The sequence below is a fragment of the Larimichthys crocea genome, chromosome VII (assembly GCF_000972845.2).
Source record: "Larimichthys crocea isolate SSNF chromosome VII, L_crocea_2.0, whole genome shotgun sequence".
NCBI classification, from domain to species: Eukaryota; Metazoa; Chordata; class Actinopteri; family Sciaenidae; genus Larimichthys; species Larimichthys crocea.
In genome coordinates, this window is record NC_040017.1 from 15,201,418 (window position 1) to 15,228,509 (window position 27,092).

At 40.4% G+C, this 27,092-nt stretch overlaps 1 protein-coding gene across 11 annotated transcripts in view; it reads right to left on the minus strand.

Annotated features, from left to right (window-relative positions):
* Window positions 1-27,092, minus strand: part of elna (elastin a) — a 48,664-nt gene that overhangs the window by 5,196 nt on the left and 16,376 nt on the right. For 2 of the 11 annotated variants that reach the window (XM_019276368.2, XM_019276363.2), the window contains exons 6-41: window positions 19,024-19,098; window positions 18,826-18,897; window positions 17,840-17,869; window positions 16,700-16,774; window positions 16,208-16,282; window positions 15,547-15,594; window positions 15,381-15,443; window positions 15,102-15,134; window positions 14,918-14,992; window positions 13,764-13,808; window positions 13,570-13,656; window positions 13,447-13,497; window positions 13,187-13,336; window positions 12,803-12,838; window positions 12,463-12,639; window positions 12,232-12,327; window positions 11,438-11,503; window positions 10,284-10,421; window positions 9,624-9,788; window positions 9,457-9,540; window positions 9,315-9,347; window positions 9,026-9,151; window positions 8,492-8,542; window positions 8,325-8,357; window positions 7,101-7,217; window positions 6,975-7,010; window positions 6,539-6,589; window positions 4,182-4,184; window positions 4,054-4,080; window positions 3,944-3,958; window positions 3,007-3,054; window positions 1,605-1,664; window positions 1,358-1,510; window positions 1,141-1,197; window positions 826-861; window positions 427-504 (exon numbers count right to left, since the gene is read on the minus strand). In XM_019276368.2, the coding sequence (XP_019131913.2) occupies window positions 427-504; window positions 826-861; window positions 1,141-1,197; window positions 1,358-1,510; window positions 1,605-1,664; window positions 3,007-3,054; window positions 3,944-3,958; window positions 4,054-4,080; window positions 4,182-4,184; window positions 6,539-6,589; window positions 6,975-7,010; window positions 7,101-7,217; window positions 8,325-8,357; window positions 8,492-8,542; window positions 9,026-9,151; window positions 9,315-9,347; window positions 9,457-9,540; window positions 9,624-9,788; window positions 10,284-10,421; window positions 11,438-11,503; window positions 12,232-12,327; window positions 12,463-12,639; window positions 12,803-12,838; window positions 13,187-13,336; window positions 13,447-13,497; window positions 13,570-13,656; window positions 13,764-13,808; window positions 14,918-14,992; window positions 15,102-15,134; window positions 15,381-15,443; window positions 15,547-15,594; window positions 16,208-16,282; window positions 16,700-16,774; window positions 17,840-17,869; window positions 18,826-18,897; window positions 19,024-19,098 (2,565 nt within the window). The remainder of the gene's footprint in view (window positions 1-426; window positions 505-825; window positions 862-1,140; window positions 1,198-1,357; window positions 1,511-1,604; window positions 1,665-3,006; window positions 3,055-3,943; window positions 3,959-4,053; window positions 4,081-4,181; window positions 4,185-6,538; window positions 6,590-6,974; window positions 7,011-7,100; window positions 7,218-8,324; window positions 8,358-8,491; window positions 8,543-9,025; window positions 9,152-9,314; window positions 9,348-9,456; window positions 9,541-9,623; window positions 9,789-10,283; window positions 10,422-11,437; window positions 11,504-12,231; window positions 12,328-12,462; window positions 12,640-12,802; window positions 12,839-13,186; window positions 13,337-13,446; window positions 13,498-13,569; window positions 13,657-13,763; window positions 13,809-14,917; window positions 14,993-15,101; window positions 15,135-15,380; window positions 15,444-15,546; window positions 15,595-16,207; window positions 16,283-16,699; window positions 16,775-17,839; window positions 17,870-18,825; window positions 18,898-19,023; window positions 19,099-27,092) is intronic. The other 9 variants (XM_019276364.2, XM_019276366.2, XM_019276371.2 and 6 more) reach the window with 9 other exon arrangements.

Sequence of the window (27,092 nt, forward strand, 5' to 3'; positions counted from 1 at the left end):
TAAAGTCATCATAATAATCAAGTCATAACAGTCATTTCTCCCCTCTGCGGTTTAGCTGAGGTCACAGTAACAACCTCATCCAGACTTCCTCTGGCAGAGTTTTTGCTATTTCAGGGCACGACTCTCTGTGGGCTTGTGTTATCTTCAAACCGTCACACTTTGATCATGATGTAAACAGTATTACTAACGTTAATCAGTCTCCATCGGGAAATGTTGAGCTGTTGACTTGCTCCATTTACAAACTCCTAACGGTAACAGTGCAGGGATAACTGCCTTGCATTGGAGCTTGGAGGATCTTATGAGCATTTGTTTAATGAGTTTCTCCCTACAAGATAAACTTCAGTGGCTAAAGAGGCTTGTCACATAGTTCACAACGCGTATACATTACGTCTACATGTACCAAGAGTAACAGGCCTGTTACCCTACCTGGTTTGGGTGGTTTAGCTCCACCACCACCGCCACCAACACCTCCCAGTCCACCAGCACCCGGGTATGCCAACGCACCTGTCACAAAAGACAGTAGACTGGTTTATATGTGGTTGCTGTATAGACGTCCCACTCAGGACTGTGAATACTGCCTAAACTAAGACATCCGTTGATTTCTATTTGTTTCCAGCCAGCAGCCGCCTCATTCCTGACACTATGCCCCACAAGGGCACTTATCCGAATGTCGGCCAGTTTCCTGCACAGGAAGTGCAATGTGATGGCATCTCCCGACCAACTGTCACTGCGAGCACTGGGCAGAACGTTTTGTTGTTTCGTTTTTTTAAAGCTGGGGGAACATTGTGTATTAGTGTTGTCAGCCTCCTCTCCTTTCATACATACCCTGAAAATAACCATGATGATATGGCCTGTATCCCCCTGAATCGATGATGACAGAAAAAGGTAGCATTATTGTCTAATAGGTCGCCTTAACTTCTACAGTTTGTATCGGGGGGAGTTGGCTCATCCAAGAAATGACAATAATTCAACTATTATTCAGCTATAAATAAAATGTTTATCTTGAAAAGGGAAATAAGGAGTATTCATGCTTTTCATACTTCGTGTTTCCCCCAAATCTGATATCTACTGTCTGTGATAGGACTCCCAAATAAGATTTTTTTTTTTTACATGTTAAATGATATGTAGATGGGTTCTGACCTTGATAACTTCCTGCTGCCAGCGGGATTCCTACTCCACCTCCACCTGTTCCAACCACTGCAACACAAAAGCATAACACATCAATGTATGAGGCTTTATAATATGCAAAAAGGTAAATACAAATACCCCAAAACATACATATGAAATAAGACATCAACCTTTGGATAAGTTTAGCTCATTTAAAGCAGAAATACATGCACACAAACACATACTGTACCTGGAGGTTTCAAAGGCTTTGCTCCAGGCAGCGTTCCAGCTCCAGGTCCAACTCCAGGTCCAACTCCAGGTCCAACTCCAGGTCCAACTCCAGGTCGTACTCCAGGCCCAACTCCAGGTCCAACTCCAGTGCTGGGACCAACACCATAAGTACCTAAAGTGCAGAAAGGTTAGAAATAATTGCCACTGCAATTTTAATTAAAAAACTTTAAATAGAAAAAAAAAATATATATATATATATAACTTGCCGCCATAGGTTCCACCATAGGGATAGCCACCTGTGCCTGGACCAACACCTGTTCCGGTACCTTTGGAGTAAAAGAGGTGTGAAGTCAGAAGATTCTCTGTTATACTGAAGAATATAAATATCTCTACACTGGTCCATGCTGGCTTCATCCTCTTCAGCTACATCGTACTATTAGATTAGTTTCATTTACTTCTTAAACAACCAGTCCAGCGAATTGTCTCTTTGATCATTAGATATCTTATTACTTGGAAAACTGAGATGAATCACAAAATTATGTACAAAAATCAATAAATCTTTTGTCTGGTTCTGCTTTAAAGGGGGATGTAATATAGATTTTACTATCTGCTGTTATCATAATTATACATTATTACATTGGGAATTTTATAAACGCCACATTTAATAAATGCAGTACCTCTGCCTTTAAATGTAGGTTTTATCAAATCCATCTTGAAAATGATAGTTGTGTTACTTGATAGTGTTAATTTCCCTACACACTGTGTGTGTTTAACATTAATATTCAATGCGTCTTGATTTGTTTTGTCTCATATTGATCTTCCTGCAGCCAACCAAATCTCCCTCTCAGGTACAACAAGATTTATCTTGATTCTTGACTAATTGAATTGGACTAAATTAAATTCAAGAAAAACACAGTGCTCTCGTGTCCATCACAGATAAAATAGTGCAGAATAGTACTAAAAACTGCAAACCTGCAAATACACAAAACTGATGACTGTTGGAGGTATAATCGTGTAGAGAAAGGCCTGATGCAGCTTTTCTCTATATATTAACTGCTGCTTTTATCGATTCAAGTCAAGTCATTACCTGTCTAAACAAAATGTGCATGGTAAGATGAATACAGGCCAGTGTGTGAAAGCATTACCTACAACACTAAATCATAAAAAAATGTATCGATAACATAATTAGGATGTTTTGACTGGCTCGACAGAGCTGAGATGCTGTGTGTGTTTATGTACTGTGATGAGAGCTCTTTCAATGCTGAAGTTAGCACTTAGCTATTCAGTCTTGTATCACTCAATACATTATAATATATATTTATATAATTTATAAACTCTGATATAAATATATATATATGTACAAATTATATGAACCTAGATGTAATTTTGCATTTTTTAACAGTCATATAACCATGCTCTGTTTCTGCTTCAGGGTCACAAACAATCAGTCATGCAGTACCTTTCTCTATAATTGATTTAATGTCGATTGTGTGGCAATGACCAGGATCAACTTAATGAATACTTAATGCATGTTGGCCACAACGAGCAAGAGAAGTGGAGATAAGGAGGTTATGTTGCACATTTTATACATTACTGTATACATTACAAGATTTAAGAGCATAAACAAGGTTTTGTTTCATTCACAAGGTAAATATCAGTCGTATTTACCTGGTAAGAATGGTTTAGGTGCTTTGCCACCTGTTCCAACACCAACACCTACAAACAGCAGTGTTTTATTACAATCACAGACTGTAGCAGAGACAAATAATGATAGCTGTTGCTGTTTGTCTCCACCGTGTGGTCTGATGGATGGATCACATTTCATTAAGTTTCAATAAGAAAACAACATGTATCTTTTACTGTACATCAACTGTAGTATAAATATTGGCCAACCTCCAGGTTGCAACTAAGAGAGGAGACTCATAAATTAACTATATGATCATAAACTTTCAAAATGTGATAACTAATCCATAAAAACGACAGAGTCAAAAGTAAAACATTTAACGGCATAAGAATCCAGACCTAGTGAGTGTATGACATATATGAGACTTTGATTGCTATTGTTAAACTGCTTTTTAACATATAGCTATAGATTTGTTTCATATGACCATTTGATATAATGGTTTAATATTTTTCACATCAGTGAAGGATCTCTTCGTAAGTGTAGCATCTATCACTTGTCTTGTTTTGCACTGCTGACACTTTGTGTCTACAGTGAGTGAGGACAGCTCATTTTGATGAACAGTGCTGAGAGCACTTTTACTGACCACACATACAAACAGAGATTGTTTACAATGCAGGGCTGACACAGGCCTGCCAATTAAAACACAGACCGAGGTGACAATCAGCCAACATCGAGCACAAAATATGTTAACTGACAAAAAGAGAGCAATTTCACAGAGAAAATAATAAAGGTTACAAAGTACAAAACACTACATCTGGTTCAAATCCTATAAAGAGATACATGCACAAAAGAAAAAGAAAACTGCTTTTACCACCAGAGGGTGCTACAACACCTGCTCCTCTTGTGACATACAAATATAAAAAAATATATAATAATAGTTTGTATATATATATAAATATGAAATAATTTGGACATACTTACCAACACCTGTGTCAGCTGTAAAAGAAAGAAAAGCATAATCAAGTGAAGCTGTCTACGGTAAGTACACCTCCATTATAATTGATTAAAAACATATGTACTGTACAACTTACCACTAGGCTGAACGATTCCACCAGAAACTGTCAAATCAGTCAGAAATAAAGATACATTAAAACATGTTGAAAGATACAACAGAAATGAATTAAGTAAATTCAAATATATATGATAATATTGAACTCACCGCCTGTTTTCAAGCATCCAGCGCAAGAGTGCGAGTTGCAGAAAAAGAATGAAAAAGCACAATTAGACAGACTGTTCTTTAAAATGTTGAATTTTCTGTTTAGATACATTGACAGTAATGAAATATTCAGCTGCTGTTAATGATGAAACTATAAAAAAGGAACCTAATTTTATGGGAAAAACAAACAACAACAAAAACAACAAGACATGACAAGACTCCTTTCAAAATTATATGAAACAAAGATTTAACATGAGGAGAAAATCGTGTCAAGACAGAAACAAATGAAACAACAATCTACTGAGAGGTAGTATTCTATAGCAGGCGCTTCACAGTTCATATACATGCAGTACATAACTATATAAGTGTCACATTATATCATTTAGAGACTTTCAAGGCAATGGTTTTCTGAAATTTAAACCCTAGAAAGGACACAAAAATCTCCCGCTGTAGAGCCTAAACTGTAACACAAAGGAAAAAAAATGACTGATGCAGGCATTCATACTGAAATCATCAAATGTGGGAAGGTCACATTCCAACATAAATCTATCAGTACCTTCTGTATTGTTTCTATTATAAATAAACTACAGCATGAATGTTATTCGTCAAGCACAGGGAGCTGTTAGTAAAAAGGAAAGGAGTGCACATGACAAGTACTGTTAAGAAAAAGAGACAACCTCACATAATGATGAGGGAATGGCCAGACAGGCTATATCACCTCCTCTATCAGCACTACATGAAGCCTTTAACAGCCTCAAAATGACGCAGAATACTACATGGTAAAATGATCAAACTCTATATATCCAAGCAGTATTTGAGAAGATGAACAACTGTCATTAATGTGAAAATAAATGTATAGTATAGTAAAATATATTGACATATTGTATCATGTCCAAAGGTGGTGCTGCACCTTTGTTTACATTTGAATAAGAGATTGTGCTTTTAAGATTTAAATCTTCAAATATTAAAGGTCCAGTGTGTAGGATTTAGTGACATCTAGTGGGGAAGTTGCAGCTTGCAACCAACTAAATAGCTCACCTGCCTCACTGTTCCTTTCCAAGTATGTCAGAGAAACTACAGTGGCTGCTAAACTCTCTAGCTCCCTTTCTATCTAGTGTTTGGTTTGTCTTTTGGTATTAGGCTACTGCAGAAACATGGTGGTTCAACCAAGTGGCAACCTCCAGGGCTGTGAAACCGATGCGGAAGTGCCAAAAACTGTAGTTCCTCGATCATCCACTTGAGGCAGAACAAGTCATTCTCCATAAGTCCCCATGTTTAAATGTCTTCATAGCAGAAATAAACATGTTTACAGCCTGGTACAAAAAACAGTTTCAGACTCTATAGCTAATTTCCCTGTTCATGAAAACTGTACTGAGGGTAAAACATGTTTTAACTCACCTGTTCAAATTAAATTAAGGCTTAAAGTTATGCATAGTTAACAGTGTGGCCCTTTTGATTGACAGATGGGGGCTGTTACAGATGGCTTGTTTAGTTAGTTTAATTTAGTCAGCATTAGACCTGCCAATCCACCAATGATCCACGTCTTTGCTGATTTTTAGATTAGCCGTGAAAGAGGCAGCATGGTGGGGGCCAGAGCCACAGATTTTGAGCTTCAAAACGGCTCCTTAGCAACCTAGGGATCACATCACGTATACGCTGTCCATTTTTTATACTGTCAGTGGGTTCAACATGGGAGACTCCATGAAAGAAGACCCACTAACACACACACACACACACACACACACACACACACACAGACACATACAGTAGATGCTGATTGGCCGATTGGCCTGTGTATCTGTGCTTGATTGCTCTGCCTCAACTATCCAGATGTTTGTCACAGAAAATTGAAATTGATTTTTGAGAACTGAATTTGAATTATGAGAACTGAATGTTCAGTTCCAAACTAATAAATTCAATTTCAAATTACAATTCAGATTCAGTTTTTCAATGCAATGATTCAAATTGAACAATACAAATTAAAATATAAATGATTCAAATTCAGTTTCTGGTGGCACATATTTCAGCCTATAATTATACACTAATGAAAACACACTTATGAATATTAAATTCCATTTCTGCCAATTGATCCTAAATGTCACACACTGGACCCTTATGAAGCATAGTCAGGATGCTGCCTAAAATATCAGTGTAGACCTCTAAAATACTTGTTTAAATAAACAAAAGATTCTTAAGTGTTTCTTTAGTCATATTCACAAATACTGTGTGGTCTGTCCCATACTACTGCTACTACTATTTACAACCAGAGTAGCATTACATCTCAACTACATATTGATATACAATAAATACCACAAATTTCACTTCATGGTCAGAGGTTTCATGCAAACAGCAAGTCTTACTGGATTGTGGGACCTCGGGGGCCTTGCCAATTTTGGCAATAGGCGTTGGCCCTGCCAAAAGACAACAGGTTCCAGTTTCATCCATTGTACTTTAAACAGGCGTGATGTGAGAGAGACTAGAAAAGGCAGAAGCTGTGAGATTAACCTTGTTACTGCCACAGCTGGGAGGCTGTAAGCTAGAGGGGGTCAATAGCTGGTAGCATTAGCAATACACACTATAACAACATGTGAGCTCTGTGTGCAGGAAATGGGTAAAGGAAATGTGGAAGGGGATGGATGATGGCCCAGCACTGTTGCACTTGTCAAATATGAGTGAAAATGGCACTTCTCCCTCTTTCTTCCATAGGATGTACATAGTTACTGCAAAAACATTTCTTTGTAAATGCGTGTACAGTAAATATCCAAGGAAATGCAGAATATTTGCATTTCACTGTACCTGGTTGAGGAGTTCCACCAAGACCTGAATCCTTTGCTGTAAATGCAATAAAAAGATCGTTCACAAAGCACAAAGCAAGCCTAAGAAAATCTAAAAAAAAATAATAAACCATATTTGAAGCTTTACCTTGTTTTACAGGAACACCTGTACCACCTGGTAGCACAACAGCAGAACCATCTGGGACACCACTGACACCCGTAATTGGAGTAGCTCCTGGCACAACGAGTCCTTCTCCAGTTACGCCTAATGTGAAAGACACAAGGTCAGCAAATAAACTGCTACATTACAATACAAACAGTTTTTGCAAAACTTTATCTCTTACTAAAATGCTAACAATGGCTTAGAATCGCTATCTTAACACAGGGTAGGGCTAAGTGCCTGATCACCAAGCCTACACTCATGGGTGTCAGATTCAGCTTGTACTGGCACTGCCACCTTGTATGTAAGGGTCAGGTGCAAGTTGGGGGTTTGAAAAACTGGCAGTAGAGACACACTAAGTTGGGTACAAACTAGACTGTTGGGTTCACCTCTCGGAAAGGGCCTGGAATCTCAGTGGACAAGCTATTTATCCTTGCAATAGTCTCTGAGGGGCCATGGGAGTTTGCCCGCCCTGTCTACATGTGCTTTGTGGACTAAGGTTGGAGGTTGGCATATTACTGTGTCTTGTGGCCATACTGCATGAGTAAAGGGTAACAAGGCCAATAACATAAGCCACTGGGCCCTTGTGTTTTCCATAGAGAGAACTTTGCCCACATTCTCTGTATTTATGAAATCTCAGTGGGCATTGGGATGTCAGATTTGTGCTTTGTGTCTCGTACAGAGTATGGAGGCCCAGGACTGCAACTCACTCTTTTGCATGATCTCCAGTGCACACTGGGATGTTTTGCGGCTATGAAGCAGCAGGGATGATGTCAGATGATGATGTTGCGGTATTACTGATTATGTTTTCTCACCTATGGTCAGCTGCTTTGAGCATTGACCAAAAGAATGAGATTGCAGTTCCATGAGTGTCCTTTACAGGATGGCAGGATTCACCAGATAAGGTCTGGAGCTTGAACTCCTGCTTCTTTGTACTGAAGGAATCTGAGATGGTTCAGACTTTTGATAAGAATACCTCCCGGACATCTCTAGGCACATATATTGTGCTTTGAGCACATCCGAATCAGAGAAGATCATGGGGAAGGAATACGCTGGAGGGACTACATATACCATCTGACTGGGGAATGATTTGGGATCCCCCAGGAACATCAGGAAGAAATGGCTAGGGGGGATTATGACTGGGCTACCTTATTTTTGGTGAATGGAAATTGTCTATTGACATCACTATAATAGTTTAAAAGTTCTCCTTACCATATTTTGGTGGTTTCACACCGCCTGGGTATCCTGCACAAAACATACCCTGATCAATATGTGTTTTGTGACACTTACTGACCTTCTTAGTTTGTATGTAAATAATAGTCACAAACACAATGGCACAATATCATTACTTCTACTATCTTTTCATACACATGCCGTACCTTCAGCCCCAGGTACAACTCCTCCAGTTGTTCTTGTCCCTCCCAGTACACCTGGTAAAATAAAATAAATTGTATAATATGCTTAAATTGGTAGTACACTAATTAATGAAATCTAATAACAAGCAAGATAAGATAAAGTAAGAAAACAGATCAGTGTGCGAATGTGTATGAATTGTTGGCTCCTAAAACTGATAAGCCCTTGGCACCTTGCATGGCAGCTAATGCCATTAGTGTATGAATGTGTGTGTGAATGGGTGAATGAGACATGTAGTGTAAAAGCGCTTTGAGTGGTCGGAAGACTAGAAAGGTTTTAAAATAAGTACAGGCCATTTACCATTTACTGAAATGCTACATTTACACATGCATGCAAACCAGTGCTGCTAAACCTTTTAACTTTTCTTAACATAACAGTCTCTATTATATTAGGATCTTCATCTCATTAACGCATGATTCAGATGATAACCAAAATAACTTAAAACTGCTTAAAGAAAACATCTCCAGGAAGTATCTGTCCTGGTCCCCCTGGCACTCTACCTCCTCCTAGGCCTGTTCCTGCTGGCACGCCAGCTCCTCCTGGACCTGCTCCTAATGGCACTCCACCTCCTCCTAGACCTGCTCCTGCTGGCACACCACCTCCTCCTAGGCCTGCACCGGGGACTCCTGTTGAGGAGTGAATAAAGAACGAATATCTCTTACACTGTTATGAGGGAAGTATTGTTGCCAGAATGTCTTATTTAGCACTGCATAAGATAAATTACAACTGGCTGCACATTATGACAGATAGCCATTACACTATGTTGAATAGTAAATATTGTACTCTTACCATATTTAGGAGGTTTACCACCAGCTGCCAAAGCTGCAACACAACATGCCCAGAAGAGGTTAGATTGAAAAGTGATCTTTCGCCAGAGTAAGAAAATTTTATATTGCTCCCGTAGATCAAAAACTCTGTGGGGCATTCTTACATCCATATCCCGGTAAAAACGGGGCTCTTCCAGGAACTCCTCCTCCGCCTGTCCCACCTGGAACTACTCCTGCACCACCTGGACCTTTAATGCACAAATGAATCATGCAAACTCACCTACAACACAAATACAATGATTTTGGTCTGTATTTTTCCCCTCGACTTTACCATATTTAGCAGCTTTAGCAGCAGCAGAGTATCCTCCTGTTCCTCCCAGCCCTGTTCCTCCCAGTCCTGTTCCTCCCAGCCCTGTTCCTCCCAGTCCTGTGCCTCCCAGTCCTGTTCCTCCCAGTCCTGTTCCTCCCAGTCCTGTGCCTCCCAGTCCTCCTGCTCCTGTAGAAAACAAATTTAAATCAACTTAAGCTGGTGGTATTGTTCAAGACTACTGCTTGTGGTTTCAGATTCTACCAACAAGAACCCCAGAGTGTTTGATGCTCTTAAATATTAATTTATATATTGTAACTATAAACAACTCTGCAGCTGAAAGTGACCTTCTCTCTTCTTCTACAAAAGCAGACATATGCAACATCACCTCTATTTCACTGGCTTAGCATCTGGAAGTGTTATTTAAGCTGTAATGGCTAGGGGCCCGGTTTGAGACTATAAAGGTAGCAATGTCAAAGTTGTAAAAAACAAAACATACAACAGCCAGACTATTGCTTGTGATTCAGACACAGCAGGTTTCTTTTATGGTCTACCACCTGGCCTTTGGTGTGTGTTTTTTTTTTACCTCTCACATCACAGTGCACTGCTGCTAAGGATCCAGATCCACCAACAGGAGGCACATAACAAGTTCTGAGGTTTGATAGTAATCTGCAGTTTAATTACCATATTTAGCAGCTTTGGCAGCAGCGGCAGCAGCAGCAGCAGCAGCAGGGTATCCTCCTCCTGTGCCACCCAGTCCTCCTGCTCCACCCAGTCCTCCTGCTCCTCCCAGTACTCCTGCTCCTCCTATTCCTGCTACTCCTGCAGAAGAGAAATTTACATCCACGTAAAGATGCCGGTGGTGCGGTTTAATATGCAACATTTGGAGTGAGTTTCCTGGCAATTAAGTTTAAAGAATTCATAACAACAATAAAAAAGTTATTTATGCTCTTCTCTTCCATGTGCAGACATGAATGGCTAAAAGAAGACGTATGCAAATCACCCTTATTTCACTGGATTAGGATCTGGAAGCGTTATCACGTAGGCTCTATTTAAGCTGTAATGGTAGGTACCACGGGGCTGGTTATCAAGACTGGACAGTGTCCAAGCATTTTAAAGGTGGCAATGTCAAAGTTGTAAAAACTACCAATAGAAACCACATAACAAGTTCTGTGATTTGATAACAGCAATTAGTACAATTACCATATTTAGCAGCTTTGGCAGCAGCAGCAGCAGAAGGGTATCCTCCTCCTGCTCCTCCCAGTCCTCCTGCTCCTCCTAATCCTGTTCCTCCTAGTCCTCCTGCTCCTCCTAGTCCTGTTCCTCCCAGTCCTCCTGCTCCTGTTCCTCCAACTCCTGTGGAAAACAGGTTTAACAAAGCAACTATCAACAAAACTTTTTCATCTCAGTGGCGGGGCCTGTGTGTGTATTTGATTGACAGCAGTTGTAAACAAATTGCACGGTAGCATACAAGTCATGGTCAGACTGTGTCAGCTGACCAGCTGATATTTGACCCTTTTCCCAGTGAATGTTTGTTTGGTTGTTTGTTCAGAAAGGTAAGGTGCGTGACACATGTTCATGTTTGTGAGTTATATAAGAAACAGACTTTACAGAATAGTTAATAGTCTAGGATGCTGTGTAACAACATGCTGCTGTCAGTAATGTTACTGCTTTATACAAATATGGCTTAACATTAATTGACATGATTGGCTGTCTGGAAGCAAGTTACCGATCTACAATACATAGTTAAGCATTAAAAATAATTGCAAGTATTTCCATTCTTCCATACATTAATTAATCAGTGAGATCCAGCAGAAGTTGACTAAAATAAAATATACCATATTTAGCAGCTTTGGCAGCAGCAGCAGCAGAAGGGTATCCTCCTCCTGTGCCACCCAGTCCTCCTGCTCCTCCTAGTCCTGTTCCTCCCAGTCCTCCTGCTCCTCCTAGTCCCGTTCCTCCCAGTCCTCCTGCTCCTGTTCCTCCAACTCCTGTGGAAAACAGGTTTAACAAAGCAACTATCAACAAAACTTTTTCATCTCAGTAGTGGGGCCTGTGTGTGTATTTGATTGACAGCAGTTGGCGGAGTGTGTGGGCCTGTGTGTGTATTTGATTGACAGCAGTTGGCGGAGTGTGTTCAGTACAACAGGGCACAAGTAAACAAATTGCACGGTAGCATACAGTACAAGTCATGGTCAGACTGTGTCAGCTGACCAGCTGATATTTGAACCTTTTCCCAGTGAATGTTTGTTTGGTTGTTTGTTCAGAAAGGTAAGGTGCATGACACATGTTCATGTTTGTGAGTTAGATAAGAAACAGACTTTACAGAATAGTTAATAGTCTAGGATGCTGTGTAACAACATGCTGCTGTTAGTGTGGCATGATAGAAAAGTGATGTTACTGCTTTATACAAATATGGCTTAACATTAATTGATATGATTTGTTGTCTGGAAGCAAGTTACCGATCTACAATACATAGTTAAGCATTAAAAATAATTGCAAGTACGTACATTCTTCCATACGTTAATTAATCAGTGAGATCCAGCAGAAGTTGACAAAAAATAAAATATACCATATTTAGCAGCTTTGGCAGCAGCAGAATATCCTCCACCTCCACCTCCTCCCAGTCCTCCATATCCTCCTGGTCCCACTTGTCCTCCTGTGCCACCCAGTCCTCCATATCCTCCTGTCCCTAACTGTCCACCTGTGCCTCCAAGTGCTCCATATCCTATATATATTAAAACAGGATTAATCCATGAGGAGTAAGTATATTGTACTTGTGAAGACATAAGTACAAATCTTAGAGCTCATAGTGTGATATAATGTTAAGTCAAAAAATAATATAATAATGTCATTTACACACCACCATATTTAGCAGCTTTAGCTGCAGCTGCAGCTGCTGGTGAGTATCCACCAAATCCTGGAACTCCTCCAATTGGTGCCCCTCCTGGTACCCCTCCTGGTACTCCTCCTGGTACCCCTCCTGGTACTCCTCCTGGTACCCCTCCTGGTACTCCTCCTGGTACTCCTCCTGGTACTCCTGGTATTCATGCAGAACAAACAGGTGGATATAATTTAAAAGGTTCTTATTTAAGGTAATACTGGAACTTTTCAACAGGATGAGTTCAATAGGTAAATAAAAGAGCTGTGAAAATATGATATTAAATCTTCTTCCATGATACACAAAACAATAAAGTCCTTACCATATTTAGCAGCCTTGGCCGCAGCTCCATATCCTCCTGCAAAATATACAAGACAGAGAAGCATATGATCACATTTTTACAACTAAAGTACATTGGGAAAACACATAGAATAAAGAGAGGGAGCAATTGTTTTATTTTAAAGCCATGCTAGTGAGGCTCAATGAATGATATATTTGGATGAGAGTACTAATTTATTAACAGATAAAACCTGACAATGTATGGCTGGGCCTTGTATTCCCTTTTTAACTGCCCATAGTAGAAATATTAAATAAGTTAATTTAATTTCATCATTGAGCAATTCTGCTTTCTGGTGTGGAAAGAAGCAACAAAGCTGCATGGCTATCAACCTTTAATATTTTTATGTTTTTGTGCTAGATATCATACCTCCTGGAACCTGCCCTGGATAAAATCCACCAGTGCCACCAACGCCTCCAACACCACCAACGCCTCCAACACCACCAACGCCACCAACGCCACCAACACCTCCAACGCCTCCAACAGCACCTCCGACTCCACCAGCACCACCGTAACCTGCTTTAGTGATTTAGTAAGATACAATTATGTTCTGTATCGATGTTACAGAACTTGTATCGTGTTTATCTTCATAGGAAAGCATTGTTTTGGTACTAAATGTGGTAGGTTACCATATTTGGCAGCTTTAGCCTGAGCAGCTGAGATGCCTCCAGGCCCAACTCCTGCAGAAAGACAAAAACATATCAGTCATTGTTTAATATCAAATAAGAGTAGACCTGCAAAAACACACATACCAGTTCCAACAGGATAACCAGGCTTGGACCCAGGTCCAGCTTGTCCTCCTGGAAGTCCAGCACCACCAGTACCAAAACCACCATAACCTGAAACATTGTAATATGACACATCATTAACTCTGGATGTCTACTGATGTCACAGTTACACTAGATATTTGCAAACATGTAAAACATTAATAAATAAGTTTTTATACCATATGGTAGTTTTCCTCCACCTCCAGTTTTTGCACCATAAGCACCTGAGGAGGAAAGAAAGCCCTTGAGAAGATTATAAGGCAGAATGATTTTGCATGTGCATACATGATCATAAAGAACTGAAATAACATATCTGTGTCTGTATTAAAATACATGAAAACAGCTGTCCACAACTGAAGATTCAAGTTTCAAGATTTATAGTCATTTGAAAGTAAAAACATATGGTTTATACAGCAATGAAATTCTTATTTTGCCCGTCTCCCTTTACACAGCATAGTGGGTTCACTTGAAAGTTAAGATTTAAGCCAAGCAGTTCATTGTTACAGCAGAAAGATGCTTTTCTGTGTTGTTGTGAAGCCATGTTGTTTCATATGTTTGATTTGTAGCACCCGATAGATCCAGAAGGTTATTTATTAATTTGTTCACTTCACAATCAATGTTGGCTTAGAACGTAGATAAGACTGTAGAGGACAATGGAGCAGGATTTTTAATTTGCTTCCAGTCTGCTTTACCTCTATCATATAGCGCTTACTCAAAAATAACTGATCCAGCAATGTTTCCAAGCAATTCTCAAATACAAATGTATACCAAATTCTTGTTGTGTAAATACAAGAATAATCAAAGCAACATTTACAGTAAAACATGTAACCCGCTGGACTGGATATGGCTAAAGACTGTGGTCAAATATCTAACTATTCACCCTCTCTTTCCATTTTTTCAATCATTGCCTCCTCTTAACCATCAAATATTGGCAAAAAAAATACCATAAAATAACCTATAACCGTATGTTTAAGGCAGAATCACCATTCTCACAGCTGTGGTTATGCGAGGACAAGGATAAAAAGAATCCCTGATAGATACTGTATGGGGCTGTTGCCAAGTTTACTGTATTGCAGCAAAGTTTTGCAGCAGTGGTTGTAGTTGTCTTATCCACTGTGGGGCAAGAGCACACTAATACTGCTGTGGGACCCTCTACGAGCAGAAGGCAATGGAAGCAATGTTCTGTTTTTTGTGGTCATCAGAAAGCCTTTCTCTGCCCAAAGACAGACATCAGTAAACCCACCACAGAAAACATTAGAGTGGTACCCATGGACACATCATATATCAGTAGAAGAATGTAACATCTGAATAACACAGCAGCTGAGGGTCACACCTTGCACTTTGGGTGATTTAAGGGGGTATCCATGGAAAACTCCTGGCTGCATTTGTCCATTATACCCACGGCCTCCTGTGACAAGAAAAACAAATTTAAATTCTGATCAGCTAATACCAAATACGCTGACAAACATTACACATAAATTTGTTTGTAATACAGCAATAATCATAAATAAAGTTACCTGGTCCTTGGTTTCCTTGGCCTCCGCCTGCAACTGCATGAGAAAATTATAATAAAATAACAGATAAAATAAGCACATTTTAAAGGTCCAGTGTGTAGGATATAGTGACACCTATCAGCGAAGTTGCAATCAAATGAATACTTTTAACTTATTATTTAACTTACTTTTATGTCTTTAGCTTTAAAATAAAGGCAGTAAAAATAGTATTCAAAAATACAACGTTCAGTGATGATGAAAGAAAACTAACCAACACAGATGAGTAAAACAACTAAACCTTACTTGATTTAGGATTCAGGTCAGTGCCAGTGGCCACCCCAGGCAGAACTCCACGTCCATTAAACCCTGAAGGAGCCATAAGCAACCAAAAACAAACCACACTGAATCCCTGCACAGCACTGACCATTCACATTGTGAAACACTTGTCAATAGTGTCATACAGTAGTACCTTTTCCTGGCACCAGTCCACCTTGGTAAAGTCCAGGCACACCCACACCTGCCACAGCAAAAGAGAGGATATTACTACACTTTCAGAAACATGGGAGCTGTCATGCACAAACAGCAGCAAGTAAATTGCCCGTTAATCTTTATATTAACACAGAAAGAGCCAAAAAAGATACAACAAAGCAGGGCAGTTCCTGTTAGCTTATTCATTCATTCATTATTCACTGATATCAGTGAAATCCTCTTTTGAAGAGGACTAGCACAGAGAAGATAATAACCTGACATTCAAAGTGACATATAACAATAAGCAGGTTAGTGTATACATACTGTACATAGATATTACATATATTTCTACTTGTATTGTAGATGGATCAACTCTACTGTGCTCTAAAGTGTAATATAAATAAAGTTTATTTAATCTGAGCATACAGATGTTACTGAAGCTGATAAAAAAAAACAAGTCTTACAATGTCACATGAACAGCCAACTGTAGGCCCAAAGTTTATAAATCATAATTTTGCCAGTAATTAGCACATTTCTCAAAAAACTAAACTAGCCATAACAGATGCATGCAATGGAAAATGGATTTGATGTGGCTCTGCTGCCTAGTGAACTGCATGCTGTCTGCTTTCAGCCGTGTGAGTTTATTGTTGAGTCTACAAAACCTGGCACTTTGGCAGCTTTCTTTCCCGCACCAACACCACCCCCTCCTGGAAGACCCGTCTGAGGAATAACAGGTACTGAAAAAAACAAAGATGAAATGTTACTTGGCTCATGCACCACAGTATGACAAATATACAGTGTGAAAAACATAAGCACATCTTTCTCGTCCAAGTGCTGAGTCCAAACAACTGTAGCTGTGATTCTTTCCTCCCAAAAACTCAAAACACTGCTCTCTTTAAAAGTTTTACTTTATTACACTTAGAGAAGTTTGGAGCCCAAATTGGCTCTTCGTCTGAGGATCAATTACACTGTAAAGAGGCAATTTGTGGTCTGAATTGTCGTACTTGTTCTGAAATATTAAAGTCAGTTTTTAAGAGGAATGGTTAACAATGCTGCAAGTCACTGGGAGGCAGAAATCACAGTGTGACAAACATAAACCGAGCAAAATAAAATTAAAAAATCAATCATGGATGTGTTGTGGGAGTGTGTCTTGCCTCCAGCGGGCACTGCAGCTCCAGGACCTGTGCCTCCAGGAACTCCTCCTGCCCCAAGCACAGTTCCTCCAGTCCCTGTTTGAATATCAGGTGCACAGATATAAATATGAAATATAAACACACAATGACAGGTTAGAGGTTATCCTCAGATTCGTATAAACTGGAGTTTGTTTGCTGGAGTTACATGAGTCGTATGGCATGTATCACATGGCCACTAGAGGGCTCTGTGATCCTGAAAAGGAGTCATGAGCAGATGTTGCTCCTGCCAGACTTGACCTCTTCAGCAGGGAGCCAGGTCTTTAACCTGAACCATTAGTATTGAGAGCAGCTAATCTGGCCCTACTAGTCTGTCATCACCCCATGATCAAAAGCAACATGGCTGACTTTTAATCTAATCAGGACAGGCAGCATGCATGGCATTTGCCTTGCCTCATCAAATGCCTCATTTCTTTGGCTATCCCTTTGTGCAGGAAATGAGCTGTCAAGTTCACTTGTAAGGGAGCTTGGCAGCAGGATAAAGCACATTGGTTTATTTGTTTAAAGTTTTTTTTTTTTTTTTTTTTTTTTTATTCAATCTTAAACTCACCATACTTTGCAGGACAGACATTGCACACTGCTTGTAAGTATGCAGCCTGGGAGATTTGGTGAGGAGAGGTTTGGCAAGGGGATGTTTTGTTTTATCTGTGCTCTTTCAGAGGAATTAATTGTTATTTTAAGTGTCGTGAAAACAGTACAGACTGATTCTAATGACTAAAGTTTTGTCATTGCCAACCAATACTTAAGAGTAGGCCCTTTGCCATAGTGGAACTCTGGCTATGATTGGGCCCTCCAGAGTACATGCTTAATCAGCCTGGCTAATTTAAAGCAAAACATGTGCACATACACAGCACAGACGTTAAGGTCATGTTGGGCTCTGCTGAAGTTCAAACTATCCAAGGCTTGCAGGTACGTGATAAAAATGCATGTGTTTGCCAAACAGTGTTTTTCATGCTGTGTTACGATTAATGCGAAACATTCATTTTGGCTTTCTCATACCATGCAAGCATGCAGTTCTATCAGAAGTCTAAAAAGCTTTGTATCAGTATTCAGCAAAAGTCAAGTTTGTACAATAGACTGCCATCACGCCAAAAATCAGCTTACCTCCATGTGGTAGCACAGGGCCTCCTGCACCTGTGGTCAAGACAACCAAAATTTCATCAGAAAAAATAAGACCTTTAGAGAATATGACCTCAATGAACCTTATGAGAATTACTGTGTGTGGGACAGTGCTTAAACCAAGCATGAACCAAGCTGAATATTTATACTCATGATTACCTCCTAAACCAGAACGAAGGGCGGCTGACCACCACAGCCTGGGTGAAAGTTGCTATTTAAATTGCATGATACCTTTTCTGACTCACGCTTCAACTTTGTACTTTTAAGCGCTGGACTTTGCAATAAACCACACAAAAGATCATTTAACCTACGGATAGATAATCTTTCTAAATGGCACTTCATCATCATTCCACCTCTACGTCGATCTTTTCCCACAGGCCAAAAAGCAGATACAAGAACTAAATGTGGGTACCTGGAATTTGTGGCATTTTTAATGAAGAGTTGAAACTGAGAGTGGAAAGCCACATAAAAATCACTGTAGCCATCAAAACAAATAACTCAAAACAAGCAAGGAGAACAAGATCAATGCCTTGTTCCAACAAGCAATATTCCATCATCATGTCTGATGATCCCTAGTTTCCATCACTCACTTAGCCAGTTTTTGATTCAGTTTTTGAAGGAATGCTTGTTTAAAAATGGCGGAAAACTTGACTGCCTGTAATGTCTTCACTTGTTGTGTGTCAAGGCGAATCCTTCATAAACAAAAGATGCCAGGATTAAAATCTTTCAATTGATGCAAACGTCAATCTCACATAGTTATTAAGACGAGAGAAATAAACAAACGTCAACATCTGTCTGATTTCTGGACGCACAACTCATTGAGGCCACTATCTGACAAACATTTGACATCTTTGGGAGGGAAATGATGCCATTGTGGGTTTATACATACAGTATACCATTCAATTATCTGGTGCCATCACTCCCTTTATGGGAAACATTTATATCCAGATATTTTCCACCATCCGCTGTACCTCTTTTGGCAGCCTTCTGTCCAACTCCTGGATAAAAGCCCCCAGTACCTCCACCATATCCACCATAACCCCCTGAATGAAACAAAAGGGGCAAAGGTGAGTGAGTGTGGACAATAGACCTTTTGTGGGGAATCTTATAAAAATGTGCTATTAGATTGAGAACATAATATTATAACCTACTACTATACAAGTACTCACCTGCTCCTCCTCCAGCTCCCAAGACACCAGCTCCAAGACCACCGGCTCCTAGATTGCCATAACCTGGATGATAACCTAGACAGGTAGTAGAGAGAAAGAAATAGAGTGAGAATTACGTTACCACAAACTGTAGATGGGGTCAAGGAGAGTCAAAGAAAGTAAACATGGGTTACTAGTGATTCATTCAGCAGTAATTACCCTTGAATCACTCTTTCATCAAAGCATTTTACAGGACCTGAACATACTGTATATTTTAAGCACACAATGACACAATGTCATGTGTGTTTCATTAAGTTTGATTGAAAGCACTCACATACAGCCAAGGACTGCACCTTGGGCTTGAGTTGACCACCAGTGACGAAGAAACATGATAGACAAAACATCAAAAAGTGTTGACCTTCTGGTTATGCTGTACTCTAAACACTGGAGGGAGCAGTCTGTTCTTTCTGAGACAAAAAAAAAAGACCCAAACTAATCTATGGGCGGCAAAAGCTTTTGGCTTTGACTTGATGCATGAATAAAGTCATATCCCAGCTTGGGTTTCTGCTTGCTGACAAGAACAAAATATATGAGAAGAAGATAGGGAAATGGAAAAAGTGTGGAAAGAGGGAAAGGACATGTGATAAAAAGCTCACCACCTGTTCATAGATTGAAAGATACTGAAAAGATTCTCAAAATTAGGATCCCAAATGGGAATGTGGAGCCTAGTATACAGCCACATGGAGAATTTCAAACAAAATTCTGTTTCATATGAGGCACAAATCTTGAAACAGGTGTCATCGAAGACTTAAAATTTCATATTACTTAGACTGAAGGCTTCCATTGCTTGAGTATGAACTAGAAAAGCAAATAAGCTGTGAACTGCCACCTTCCTATAAGTTTGGCATGTGAAAAATGTCCAAATTTAAAATAAAAGAAGGTAGTTTACAATGTGGAAAATGAGTAAAGGTGGAGATTGTTAAAACGTAGATATATATCTGCCAAAGTGATACACCTATTTTCTAGGTTTGCACAACACATCGGGCAGAGTTGCATTAAAAGAGTTGAACTGTGAGTTGAACAAGCTCCCAAATCAGAGACAAACATGCTGGATTAATGACTGTTTTTTAAACAAGACGAAGAAATTTTAGTGCTGCCAGCAAGCTAGTCCACCAAGGAAATTTTTTTTCATCAATGTAAGCCAAAACGTCTGGGGTGAGAGGAACTAAGCATGGGAAACAAGCTGAACAAGCGAGCGGGGGGTGCAGATCAAGACTGGAGGGTGAAAGATTGCAGTCCAGCAATCTGCAGGGTGCAGGTAATGATACTGACGAGGAGGAGGAATGTGCTGGAAGAGACAGAAAGAAAGATGGAAGTGTGGAGTTTCATGACCTAGTCAAAACAAATGTGGGCATTAGTCTTGCCAAGGGCTTGGCAAACAGACTGAGCATGCAAATGCGAGCCCAGACGCTAAGCTAAGCGCCCTTGCAATAATCCATCTCCTTCAAAACTTTCAGCTCGATTCTCCTCGATTGTTCAAGCATCTCCAGACACATCTCGAAGTTACATCAACAGTAATCAATTCTTATATAAATCAGGCTGATCTAGGGCTTTCTCTTGTTGAATGTCCCTTGTGTTGACACAAGGAATCATTCTTATTTTTTTATCACTGAGCTCTACATACCATAAAATGTTGAGGAACTAATATGAAACTGACAAAAAAACAATACACTTACAAGACACATGGAACAGTGCTGATACCTAAAACCCTTTAAAATTACTGTCTGGCTTGAAATGTTGCTTTTAAACTGTGCTGTCTGGTCTTGTCTCCAGATCAGAGAATGTTTCATTGGCCAGTCTGTGTATGTGTCAGTGTGCGGCTTGGAAATATACAGCGCAGTCTGCGAAACATAGAGGTTATGCGTGTCACTGGAGGAGAAACATTAAGAGAGAGTGAAGACAGGGAGTAGTGTGGAGACTTTTAGAGTATTCCTGCATCATCTGGCCCACCTGTGCTCACATGTGCATGACCCAACCTGGCTCGTTCTGGCAGTCGTGCTCAGGGTCGACCAGCACCTGCCACGTTGAGCTCAGCTCTCTGATTTAAGATGAGGAGACAAGATGCAGACACGCAGAAGTCGGCCTGAATGTGTGTGACACACACACACACATGAGTGCACACACATGAGTGCAGGCCTTGGGCAGACATGAGGTTTAGACAAGGAAAAAAAAAGAGGAAAGAAACTTTATCTTATGTAGTTCTGACATCACTAGACATTGAGAAAATAAAATGCTCTGAAGTAAAAAATACGACCCTGGAGGATGTGTATTTTCAGGGTCAGAGTGAGTGAACATGCTAACAAATCTTGGACCTTTGTCGACTGGGCGTCCGTCCACTGATTGTATATTTGGGAGATGTAAGCTGAAGTTTTAGTACAAAAAACACTCTGTTTAGTCGTATTTACACCATTGTGTCAGCTCAAACAAGTATGCTTTTGTTGGACTACTATTATTACAGCATGTCAGCTCACACAAATAGACCTGTCTTAGCTCACACATTATTGGACGTCTACACCAATGTTGTTTGTTGTCATGAACCACACACATGGAAAGCTTGCACCATGAATCCGATATCAAATCATCGCTTTTCTTTGGTGTTACTCCCAGTATTTAGTTGATTGCTGACAAGCTGAAGGATTTCTGTACAGTAATGTAGTGGCTAACTTTCTTAGTGACCCTCAAGACATAATAGGAAGGCCTGAGAGACCACCTGAAACCTCAAATGGTTTTGGACCTTGGACAAAGAAACCCTACAAAAGGTCAATATGCTGAATACAAGATGGAAGGGACAGAAACCCAATACTACACAGGAGGGAGGACTGGAGGCCAAGGAAATTGGAAGGTAAGTGATGCAGGACGGCAATGCATCATAGTTTCCTCCATTTCGATTTCTAAAAAAAAGTGTGTGACAGAAACATTGTTTACTAGCCAGTTTCCATTCAGAAAAGACCACTGGCTTTCACAGCTGTGCAGGGACAAGTGCACCAGCAGGTTGTTGAGGTGAAATTTGGGATGGTATGGCAGTGAATAACTTAACATCGTCCAACAGTGGTGATTCATGTGTGGTGGCTGGTTAAAGAATGATCTCAGTGAGGGTACACAAGTAAATGCAAGTCTAGCCTTTTTCTGACAAAGAAGGATCCTTGTTTTTGGTGGAATGAAAATGTGACGGCTGCCATATTTATTGCCTCCTGCCGTACCATGTCATGCGCATTGGTGCCTAAGACTGACACTGGAATAAAACTGGCCAGACAGCGTGGCTAGCTCTTTCAGTCACCAGTCATGTTCTCAAACTCGGGTCCAATACAAGTGATGGATATGAGCCAGTGTGAACAGAAATATCTGGTTTCAATCTCAAAACTGAAATGTCTTGCTCATACTTCATTGGGGTTAGGTAAGGTAATCTTCTGTTTCAGAACCAGAGGAATACAAGAGACATTAATCAAAACATTGTCTACGGTGCTCAGGCTCTTTCTCTTACCCTTGTTCTCCCTGTATCTCCACCTTTCTCTCTTTTCTCTCACTCTTTCCTCTCTAAAAGGTGTCTAAGAGGTTGTGCTGACCAGACATGAGGTGTTAATAGCAGCAACCAGAGGAAGCCAAACGTGGAAGGAGAAAGATGGATTTGCTCGCTCCTTTCCATCTCCTCTTTTTTTCTTCTTCTTCTTCCCCCCTCTCTCCTTCTCTCTAGTTTGTGAACCAGCTGGGCCTGGTGAAGGGTTTAATTTAAGAGCGCAAAGAATTCCATGGCAACGATCCACCGTAACTGACGGCAGACGCACAGAAAACAGACTCGGAGCTGGAGCTAAGGAATGTCCAAGAAATTTTTGGTACTTGTTTCTCACCGTATTCTTTGTTTTAGCTCATATTCAATCAGGAAAATGGTCTATGGACAAATGTTTGTTTCCTGAAGGACAAGATTTCAACTCACATGTCTTTTTAATACGATTATCTGAGATGGAACGCTTTCTCAGTGAGCAACAATGACGTGAGGGTCACAGAGGAATGATAAACGATCTGGTCTTGTGTTCAGCTTAAATGTGGATTTGCTGTACAAACCATCACAAACCATCAAACCACAAACACACAGAGCGTAAAGGATGGTTACAAGGAGCACGAAGGCGTGCTATGGCAGTGCGAATGTTGCCGTTTTCTGCAATGTGATGGAAAATCTTAATAATAATTTCATCTTCAAAGGAGGTCTCCAGAGAATCAGTATTTTACTGTGATTGACAGGGCAGATTTGGTTCCTTCGGCTGAGGTCCCATATAAATTTTTACTTTGAGAGCTAAGCCCATCATTATGTCCTTCATTGTCGTGACACCAGATTTTTTTATCAGTATCAAATTATCACACTGTTTCACTTCCAAGTTGGTGGATAGATTGCATTCTTAAGATGTGATGCAGGACAAGCTGGATGAAAGCAAAATGATGCGAGGTGCTATAGTGATTCCAGATCGCGTGAGACAAGTGGACACACTGAAGCTCTCCTTGCTTTGTCTCCCCCCTCCCTTTTCCTGTGACCTCCCCTGCTCCTTGTCACTTCCAGGTTCTTTGTGCTGTCAGTCACGGGCACCGAGCTGTGAGAAGAAGGACTAGTCATGTGGACATGTTGGACTAATTAAGCATTCGCACAGTCACACCACTACACACAAACTTTCTCCCCTCTCGAGCTGGTGTGAGCCAGTCGACTTTGGCGGCCAGCCTTTTATTGTTTTCGCTTTCCTTTTCCATGGAGTCATTGACACTATCAATGAGAGGTCCCAAAGCCTCAGCCTCCCTTCTTTGCCAGATGACCCCAAGTGCGTAACTGCCATAGCTCCTACAGACAAACAGACAGAGGGTCTAAGGTTGCCTCATTCTGGGGGCTGCATCAGGTCAAAATCAGTGTAATAAAACTGTCCCTCTAAACTGCCACGAGTGAGTGCAGTTAGTCATCCTTGATATGGGTGGTCATATTTTATTTTATAGGGGACATTTTAATCATACTAGAAATGAGAATGTGCTCTTTTTCATTATGTGGTAAGCACTTACATCGATGAAGCAACTTTGGAGGGCCCCACTAACCCACGCACTTGGGCATCAGAACACACACATCATCTCTAAGGCGTTGAGTGATTCTTACACATGACTTCAAACTGTAAAAGTCACCATTACACGTTATGTGGATTACAAGCATCACCACAACTGGGCTGCCTGCCCAGTGACGTCTGGGGCTGTCTGACCTCACCAGCCTGAGTACTTGTGAGTCTCTCACCTCCACAAACACATGCACACATTATTTCAAACACATCTGTAAAAAGACAGTTATTGATGTCCCTTAATTCAAACTGTGCTAATATATACGCACTGCGTTTCATCACACCCACTGAGTTTGTGATGTCATTGTTTACGCTACAAGTCGTACAGAGTATAACATGCTATGCTATAAGCTTTCAAGTCCAACAAACAGTTCTCTCTCTTTCTCTTCAAACTCTGTTTCTGTGAAAGCAGAGACTGTCTGCTATCCTACTTTTTTCATCCACTTCTCAAGGAATGTCACAATTGCTCTGCCAATACTGAGCCCCCGAATATGTCTAATGTGTATCCCTAATCCAGTGCTCATACCATCGCTCATTTTAGCTTGGAACTCACAGCATGTACTGTACAAGCATGCAGACAAGGCGGTATCACCCTGCGAGTGTCAGAGTCTGCAGCAGTGCACAGAGTACATGTGCACTCGGTTCATTTCTTATAAGTACGTTTATGTTTGAAGAAGGTCAGTTGTGCAAATTATGCATAGGGTGAGAAAACCAGTCAACAAACATAGCCTGTGGTATGTAAAGTTGGCCAAGTGTGTTTCCTCTCCCAGCTGGTCCACATATGCATCTCACTGCCATTCCACTGAATACTTTTCTGACGACTCAGGGTTGAGTAAAGAGACTAGTGCTCTACAGGTCAACTCGGCTCAAAACATGCATATTGAAACACTGACATTAGATTCATTGAGTTGGCCTCAAAGGCGAGTTCCTCTGTCATTATGAAGACTGTAAACAATGTGCGGCCATCTCAGGCATTTCACCATGACAAACATATGGGATGCTTTACAGAGAAGAACAACTGAAAGAGATAAATTGTGTCATTAACAGAGGAACATCTGTTCACCAACTTGTACATTACTTGTATTTAGAGGTATTGCTACACAGGCTAAAACGTCCGGATACCTACACTGTAAAAAATACATTGGTGCTCACTACAGAAAAAATGTGCAATCATGACACAGAGCAGGCTGGTGAAAGGAGAGCTGTTATTGAGTCATAGCGAGTATCAGAGTCAGTTCAATGTGGGGGAAAATACCACAGTTAGAGACTGTAATGTGTGGCATGCGTGACTGATTAGACACTGATAAAAACTAATGAAGCCCTTATCTTATCTTGCTTTTCACCATTGTCATTTAATTCTTGAGATGAATTTGTGTGATTATGGAAGACGTTAACGTTAACAACATCTGGTGACATCATCCAAGATAAACAGTTTGGGAAGCAATAGTCATTTCCAATGTGAACAAACAAGCTGTGTTGGCTGTGTGTGTACATTCAGTGGGCTGAGTCGAGTGTGGGGGTGTTATGTCTCCTCTGCGGGCAGTTCAGTTCAGTTCCAAGATATTGAAAACTTGATACTGAGACTGAGTATAGAACAAACTGAGGAGAGGGGGAGGAAAAATAAGAGGGTGAAAATATCGGAAAATGCCATCCTTCACATAGTTCTTGTGTCTGAATAAGCAGCGCTTAATTCCCGGTGTCTGAAATACTGTATGTCCTCAAACCAAGGTCAGGATACAGATTCAGTATTTATGTGTCTTGTAATTACACACATATGAAGACCATAAACATATTTACACTCATGGTCATGCACACATTCACATGCAGATGCTTCCAGTCTCTGACAGCTCAGAGGACAGGTCTGAGCTCCAGTAATGAGAAACATATGTGCTCCAGGAGACTAAACCTCCTCCAAACTCATCTTCTTTTGGCTAAACACTTTCATCCTCACCTCAATCGATCAGTCTCCTTTCTTTTAGCACGTTCTCCAAGCATGTGTGTGTGTACATGTGTTAAGCGCATATAATGTGCGTGTTTGTGAGTGATATATACTATACGTTTGTCAGAGTTATCGCCCTTTCCGTTGTAGACGCATCACTGTCTCGTCGCTGTCCTCCCTACATTCATTCTATCTTTCCATTTATTTGCCTTTACTCACTCGTCCTGTCGTGAGACAGTCAAGTGTACACTGTGCTTCTTTGATTAATGGTCATGATGTGAACCAGAGGGTTTGAAGATGAACTAAATGAATAAGGTATGTTGATGGTTTGTGTGTTTTAAATCACAGAAATATGCAAATAACATTCAAAATAATCCAAAACACTTGGTGGGTGGAGAAATAACAATCATACGGTAATGTGAGCTTTAAAGTGAGTACCAGGTCAAGTGTTGGTCACAGGCTGTGAAAACTCAAATCCACCTACGCGGTTCCTGCAGACAGAAGCTACAACTTGGCTTGTTCATCTGCAGGTTGGCCTGCTGTCACAGAAATCATAAAATAACTAAAAGAAAAACACCTTGCAACAACTCAAGACATGTTGCTGCATTAACCCATCACATAAAATTATACGTGTGTTGCAGTTTTTCCCAGAATGATTTTATCTTGAACATAATTGTTGGGATTAGTTTAGCTATTTCCCCCATTACTTCTCATTACTATGTTTATTCAGAGGCAATGAGGAGCCAAAATAAAGGTGAGGTTGTGTAAGATAGATAAGAAGTGACGATTTCATACACTCTCTTGCCCGTTTATTTCATATGTTCAACTAAAACTAATGCAGCTCTGTAATAAATGTGGTGTTGGACTGTTTGTCTTTGTGTCTTTTGCTGAAAACTGTTTCCTTTTGGATCAACAACATAACCAGTACAAGAACTCCTCAGCCTGTGCTAGCCGCTGATCAAAGGAAGCCCCAGAAGACCCACTGCCAGCAACCCAGCCTTCAATTTCTT